At 50.9% G+C, this 7,607-nt stretch overlaps 1 protein-coding gene across 1 annotated transcript; it reads right to left on the bottom strand.

The window, feature by feature from the left end:
- Positions 1–3,267: 3,267 nt before the first annotated feature.
- On the bottom strand, positions 3,268–6,462 carry LOC146208466 (uncharacterized). Its single transcript, XM_084578604.1, has one exon. The coding sequence runs from the start codon at positions 6,460–6,462 to the stop codon at positions 3,268–3,270; it is 3,195 nt and encodes a 1,064-aa protein (XP_084434730.1).
- Positions 6,463–7,607: the final 1,145 nt, after the last annotated feature.

Genomic DNA, 7,607 nt, shown 5'->3' on the forward strand with positions numbered 1-7,607 from the left:
AATAAAGCTAGGTGTTCCGTTTCGCAGAGTTTTTATATCTTTTACCATAGCAAAAAAGAAAATATTGTACGCCGAAAACGCACAGTTGCACTTTTAAAAGTAATTTTAAACTTTGTCTCATAAAAGAGAGTTTATCTAGGCACAAAATGATGATCTCACTTAAGATAGGTGTAAAAAGTATAAAATTGCATTCATGGCCCATACTGGGCGTTTTGTTGCTATATTCCTGAAAGCTAGACCGTACTTATTTAGTGAAGGCATCGCAAACAGCAGACATAAATCGCATCATTAGCTATCATTCCACCAAAAGTGAAGCAGCTGGCTGCGCCTCTGTGGAATTTTTTTTAATCAAACAAATGATTTCTGTGATTTCAGCGCCGAAGCCTGGGGAATTTAGGTTTGGGTACATAGCGAAACACATTTGGCGGGAACACGGCTTCGCCTCGTCCTGCACCAACAGGGCTCCATTGCGTTCGACCCTGCCAGTAATGACTGCTTGTTAAGAAAACAGCGCAAAAACGACAACCACAGGAAAAGCCCCGACAGAAAAAAAAAAAAAAAAGAAGACATGGCCGATAGCACGAATTGGCCGATAGCTCTGACTGTGAGGTACGCAAGCTTTTGGCTGCTGGCTTCCCTTGCTCGGTCATCACGGCTATTGCTGAGACATTCCTAAGGAAGCATGGATCCCGTCAAAAGGCGGCTGCTTCTGAACGCGCGAAAGCCAAACTAGAGGTGATGCCTTATGTTCATAAGGTGTTGCATAACCTCAAAAAAGTGGCCAGCATGCACGTTGCGCCGTTCGTTTTCTGCGCGCCAAGCAAGTTGGCTGAGCTGTCACCCGCATCTGCGGTGACGGCGAGCCCGGCTGCAAAAAGCAGTATGAAGAAGCCTTTGTTAGATCTGCATAGGAGTGGTATACATGACCCCTTGTCCTGCGCAAAACGCTATGTTGGGCAGGGAGGGCGTTGCCTCAATGACCATTTAAAGGACCACTCTCAAACCTTAGTGAAACAAGTTAAGCTCGCGAACTTAGTGAAGCATGTTATGGCATGCAAGTGCGTACCCGGCTTTGACGAGCCAAAGATTTTAGGCAAGGAGGTTTAGCACAAAAGCGAGAGTTTTGCTTGAAGCTGTCCACATCGAGAAAAAAGCAGACGATTGCTTTCGCGATCCCCCTATAAGCTTGTAATCAACTGAGCGCGGTTTTCTGGAAAATTTTCCATAACATATTTTACAAGGTCTTCCGTGCCTGCTCGTATGTCATGCACGGTTTTTTAATATCAGTTTACCTTCATTGTTGTAGATTAGAAGCATTAATTTTGTTTGGCCGAGGTCATTAAAACTTTTGTATGCAGGAAATGCTTTCATATAAAAAACTCTGGCTACCACTGTCTGAACCTGAGCAAGAATCTGAGGAGTTCAACCTGAAGAACAGAGAGCCAAACATATCCGAAATAGTTGAAACTTCCCCAGCCATATGGTAGGCTAGATAACACAATGTTTATCATAATAGCAGCCTGTATTGCAATTCAAACCACTAAAAATGCACACTGAGCACCTTTATTTTCCTATATTCTCAACACTTGTTTAACGCCGCATCCGCTCGAGCTGCTGGTTGCAAGTTGTCCCCTTACTCGTCTTTAATTCCATCGTCCTGCGCTCCCAAATGCTCCATGCTAACTAAGCTGTCACCTTGGCCATGCGATTCAGTGGTTTCATTTCCCAGTAGCCGTTGCCTCTAGCTCGGTGTCTCGTGCAATCGTAGCTGAAAGTGACACGGCGGCCGAACATCATAAAGCTTTTTAAAAGTGAGCTGGTGACGTGGTGCGTTGGATAATGCGAACATAGATGGACTTAGGACGCCTTGTCTACACCTCCCACTACGGAAAACAAACGCGGATTAGCACGGCTGCACGCGAAGCACGAAAAGAAGGAAAATAATCTTAGGCCCACTGTCCACCTACGAAAAGGGTACGCGATAGCAGACGATCCTCGAGTAGCGACAACTGCTAGCATAGAAAACGCGCCCTCTAACTAAAGGGGAACAAACCGGTGGCCTACAGATGTGATTTAACCTGCCAATGAGTGAATGTGGATACCATAATCTACTGCCATATCACACTGGGCGCCCTTTTCCTGACTGAATATGAAGCTTAGACTTGGCCTCGTAAAATGCATAGACTTGAATTGTTTTGCCGCTGTCTGCGCACAGTAAAGCGCGCATAGATGAACCAAAACGAACTGGACCATATTATAAAGGAAAATATACCTAGATTTGCTTATATACTGTCGTCTAAAAATTTAATGCTTGCTGATTTTTCTTATTGCGTTACAAATAAGTACTCGCTACCACGAAAAGCATTTGCCATCCATCACGTTTTTTTCCTTTTGTAGCTTAGGAGCAGGAAAGACGAAATACTTACAGTGAAAGGCTGTAAATTTACAACCATACACTACGTTATAACAGGACACTCTGATCAGTGAAATCGATCGCCATTATATTAGTCAGGCAGGTCCCTTGCTCTGCCCCTCTGGCATTCCCCGACGAAGCTCGACCACACTTGGCATATCTTGATTATTAGGAATTTATTTACATGTTGCGCGCATATGACACGTATCACTCGGAGTGCGGCCTCTCCGCACGACACTCCGGTTCAGTCCCTTCTGTCCTCTCCTCTCGTCGTTGCGCCCACCGTGCTGCCTCCGATCCTTCTCTCCCTCCGAGAGTCCTCCTTGCCAGGTCCACGGCTGTCTTGGCGTCCCAAGCTCCCGACACCTCGGAGGTTCGAACGCTTCCGAGAAGCCGGCGACCGTTGCAGGCTCCCGCTCCCAGCCGCGGGCAGCGGCCAGCTCAGATGACACGGGCAGTGCGCCCTGCGGGAGCCCATAAATTTCTTCTCCTTGTCGTCCTCCCGGCGCCGGTTCTCGGGTCTTCACCACCGCTTCAGAAGGAAGGCTGCCCTGGTTTCGGGAATGTCAGTCCGCCAACGCTTCGCGGAACGCACGGCACACACAAACACACGAAACCGGACCGTTCGTTCTCCCGGTGCTTGCGCCAACACACAGCGCGCACGACAGCCCCATCGCCACTGTGATGCATGACTTTTTGGAATGCAGCACACTTCTAGAGCTCGACACCACTCGCGCTAAACTGAAACAGGCAGATGCCTCGCAACTCCATATTCAGTACACCATGGCAAACCAAAATACAACATATACACAAAATTAAGGACCCCCTCCCGCCCGTGCCATATACACCCGAGGCTATGGAGCTGATGCTACAAACCGCGACAATGCGTCAGCATTGGCGTTGAGTGATCCCGCTTTATGAACAATCACCAAATTAAATCTCTGCAGTGCCAGTGCCCAACGCATTAGGCGGGCGCTCTGAGGGGAAGTCAGAGTGAGAAACTTTAATGGATTGTGATCAGTGTTTACAGTAATTTCGGCTCCAAACAACCACGTCTCCATACGCTGGAGAGCCCAGATGATCGCATAGGCTTCACGCTCAATTGTGGCCCAGCGACGCTGAGTCGGGCTCAGCTTTTTGCTCAGAAAGGCCACTGGACGCTCTCGACCCTCGGCGTCGATCTGCGACAGGCAGGCGCCTACTGCGAACTCCGAAGCGTCTGTAGCGAGTACATATCCTTTGTCTGAATCAGGGGCAAATAATACAGGTGCCTCCGCAAGACACTGTCTGACCCGCTCAAACGCTCGATTCGCCTCTTCTGTCCAGGGTATTACGCTAGGCACTCTACGGTTTGTCATATCTGTGAGGGGCAAGACCACCGTGGAATAACCCGGTACATAATCCCGGTAGTAATTGGCCAACCCCAGGAAACTCCGCAACTCTCTTTTAGTGGTCGGTTTGGGGCACTCTTGTAGGGCACCCACTCGTGCAGGATCAGGAGCGTGTTTACCAGAGCCTACAATGTGTCCCAAGTACTTCACCTCATGCTGCGCAAACCTGCATTTTGCCGCGTTTGCCGTGAACCCTGCCGCGAAAATGGCCGACAGCACTTTCGACAGGTGCTCTAGGTGATCCTCCCATGTCTCTGAATGTACCGCCACATCATCGATGTACGCGCACGCGTATTCCTGGTGTGGCGTGAGGATCTCGTTCATGATTCGTTGGAAAGTCGCAGCCGAATTCCTGAGACCATACGGCATCAGTCTCCACGCATATTGTCCCCGGTGAGTCACAAACGTCGTGTACTCTTGGGCAACCGGATCGAGCGGTATTTGCCAGTAACCTCGCAGCATGTCAATCACTGATATATAGTTTGACCCGGCCACTTGATACAACAACTCAGTTGCTCTTCCCATAGGAAACGCATCCTGTTCGGTCACAGAGTTTAATCGGCGATAATCAACGCACAGTCGCACGCCGCCGTCCCTTTTCGCAACGCACACGATCGGATGTGCAAACCCACTCTCAGTTGGATAGATCAGACCCCATTCCGTTAACTTCCTGTCCTGTCTCTCAACCTCATCTCGAAGCGTCAAAGAGACGCGGTATGCATGAGCCCGCTTCGGCTCACCACCGCCTTTCAGACGAATCCTGTGCATTCCCACTGTGCATCTCCCAGGCGTTTCAGAGAACGTGTCGCTATGCTGCTCCACGAGCGTCCGGAGCTCACTCTTCTGCTCTTCACTAAGGTGATCTACTGCGAGCGTAACCCGCGAACGGGCGAAGTGGGACAAAGCTGGCAATGACGGGATTTCACCGAATGCCTCGTCCTCTTCGAAAATGACGCCCACTGCGTTCACCCGCGTTACAAACGGTCGGAGCCGATTCGCATGGATACTCCTCCTAGACCCATCCTCGGTTTGCACGAGATAACTGTGAGGTCTCTCTTTACGTACGACACTTGCGGGTCCTACCCACTTCGCTGCGAATTTGCCAGCGTTGTCTGATCCCTGAATGAGAACTGTTTCGCCCTCCTGGAAATGTTTTTGCTTGGCCCTTCTGTTGTAATTTGTTGCGTACTTTGACTGCGTCAGGTGGGCTGTTACAGTGGCTCGTTCGTTCGCCGCCGCCAATTTATCCCTTAACCCGCGAAGATACTGCTCCCCAGGAGTGTTGAGGCCATCCGGTACTGCCCATTCTCCTGACCAGGTCTTCTGAAGGATAGTTAGCGGTCCGATAGGTACACGGCCATACATCATTTCAAACGGACTCTCTCCCGTTGTAGCATTCGGGACTTCCCGGTATGCCCAAAGCAGGAAAGGCACGTGCCGATCCCAGTCACTACCATGGTTCTGAATTACATCAAACAACATACTCTTGAACGTGCCGTTAAACCTTTCGACAATGCCATTACTTTGTGGGTGTTCCGGCGTCGAGAATCGCGGTGTCGCCCCCATTCTCGCTAGGAACTCCTGCGTGAGGCGTGCCGTGAAATTGGTCCCTTGATCGGAACACACTGTTTCCGGCACCCCCATTCGCGAAAAGATGTCGAGCAGGGCGTCACAGGTCGTCTTTGCAGTGAGCGAACGCAAACACACCACCTCAGGCCATCGGGTGCAGAGATCGATTACGCATAGTGCATACCGATGGCCCCTTGCAGAAGGCGGTTTGATTGGCCCAATACAGTCAATATTAATGACCTGGAATGGCGTGTCAGGCCGAGTAATTGGCACGATCGGTACTCTGTCACTTGTTCTCACCCGGGATTTCATCTGACATCCTTTGCAGCTTTGGCAGTAACGTTTTATGTCCGCAGTAATCCCGGGCCAGTAAAAGGCACCCTTAACCCTCTGAAGAGTCTTCCTCTCACCTAGGTGACCAGCCCACTCAGAGTCATGGGCAAGCCTCATCACCTCCGAACGGCGCGACTTTGGCAGTACAAGCTGCAAACAAGGGCGACCCATGACCTCATCTTTGTGATAAAGTAAACCGTCCTTCTCCACCATTCCATGGCTACCCACTCCGGCCTGCTCCCATGCATCCCTCAGCGTAGAATCGTCCATTTGCGTACGGCGAAATGCTTCATGTTCGGTAGCACCTGCGCGCTCACCGTCTCCCACCTCGTCGCCGTCACTGTGCGGTCTACTGGTCGTAGTGACAGCCGCGGTCACTGCCGCATCTCCGCGCACTCCATCCTCGCTTCCGCTCTCTAGCGCTGCATCAGCCGCTGTCACCGCAGGTGTCTCTTCCAGCAACTGTGCGTGCGTGTCCGGCGTGATAAGTGCATTTATCCCTGGGGCCAATTTATCTGTCGCGGCACAAAGAATTTCGGTGCCAGCCGTAGCTGCACCGACGTACTTAGGCGTACCCAATAGCTTCAAGGGCACATACACCAACTCTGCCAGCACTTGCTCCCCAAATGCACCAGTTAATTTTATTTTTGAGCCTGTAAGTGGTTCATGGTCTCCCAGAATGGATCGTCTGATTACACTAATCTCTGCTCCTGAATCCAAATGCCCCACAAATTCGGCCTTCCCGCTACCTAACATGACCGTATTGAGGGGGCGGAACGGGCGTTCCCCACCGTTTACGTTTTCATTTCCGAAGTTAGCACCCGCAACACGAGCCACTAAGCCTCCTTCATCTGTGTTCGTTTGCACGAGGTTCACCTGTGCTGACCGCCGTTTCGGACACTCACGGGCTAGATGATCAGGGAGGCCACATTCGTAGCATTGCCTACGTGCCCTGGCATATGGAGCCGATCGTCCGGCCTCGTCATAGCGCGTCCTAGCCGAGTCAGTTGTTTTTCTCTCTCTCCTTACCGGGCTCGCTGTACCACCCACCGATTCTCATGTGCTCCTATTAGAGTCTTTAGCGATCTGGCTTTCATCAAATTGTTCCGCGAGGTTGGCCACTTCATCCGGGCGCATTGCCTTCCCTGTAGTCTCATTTTGAACAACAAAGGCCCGGGCATCGGGACTTAACATCTCCTTCAATTTGTCTACCACTACGAGCTCTTGCAGCTCTTCCAGGGAAGTAACGTTATAACTGTTGCAATAATAGGCAAAATAATTTTGCAGTCGCGTTGCGAACTGGTCCCATGATTCATTTGAACCCTTTTTTGAGTAGTTAAAAAATCGCCTGTATTCAGCTGACGACAGCCTGAGCACTTTGAGAATCGCTTCTTTGAGCGCTGCGTAATCCCTGCGCTTCTCCGCCGAGAGCCGACCGAGCAGTCCCCTAGCCTTTTCGTTCAGTCTGGGCAGTACTAAGCCCGCTCTCCATTCAATTGGGACGCTGTAGGCATCCAGCGTTGCTTCAATGTCCTCAAACCAGCCTGGGACAAGCGCCTCTTCCGCTGGCATGTCTAACAGCACTCCCTTCAGCATGTTTGTGTATTTTAGCCTCCTATCTTCCTCCGCGCTCAGAGGCGCCCTCAGCGCAGCACCGGCACTGCCGTTGTTAGACAGTCTTGCGTGCTCTAATTCTGTTTCCGCAATTTTTAATTTCATTTGTAACAATGCCATCTGGTCAGCGACGGAAACTACTGACCCTTCGCTGACGCTTCGCACCTCGGCAGTCGACACCAGCTCCATCTGCCTCTCCCCCTCTTCGCTTCGGGCCCCTACTTCGGCCTCGCGACTCCGCAAGTTATATCCCGTGGTTGCCATGATGCCCTCGAAACAGGAGCCAA

Source organism: Amblyomma maculatum, chromosome 1 (genome assembly GCF_055883805.1).
Source record: "Amblyomma maculatum isolate TAMU_Amacu chromosome 1, ASM5588380v1, whole genome shotgun sequence".
Classification (NCBI taxonomy): Eukaryota; Metazoa; Arthropoda; class Arachnida; order Ixodida; family Ixodidae; genus Amblyomma; species Amblyomma maculatum.

What these genes read in the sequence shown, in the direction of transcription:
- LOC146208466 (XM_084578604.1), bottom strand. Translation starts at nt 6,462, where the DNA reads ATGTTAGGTAGCGGGAAGGCCGAATTTGTGGGGCATTTGGATTCAGGA.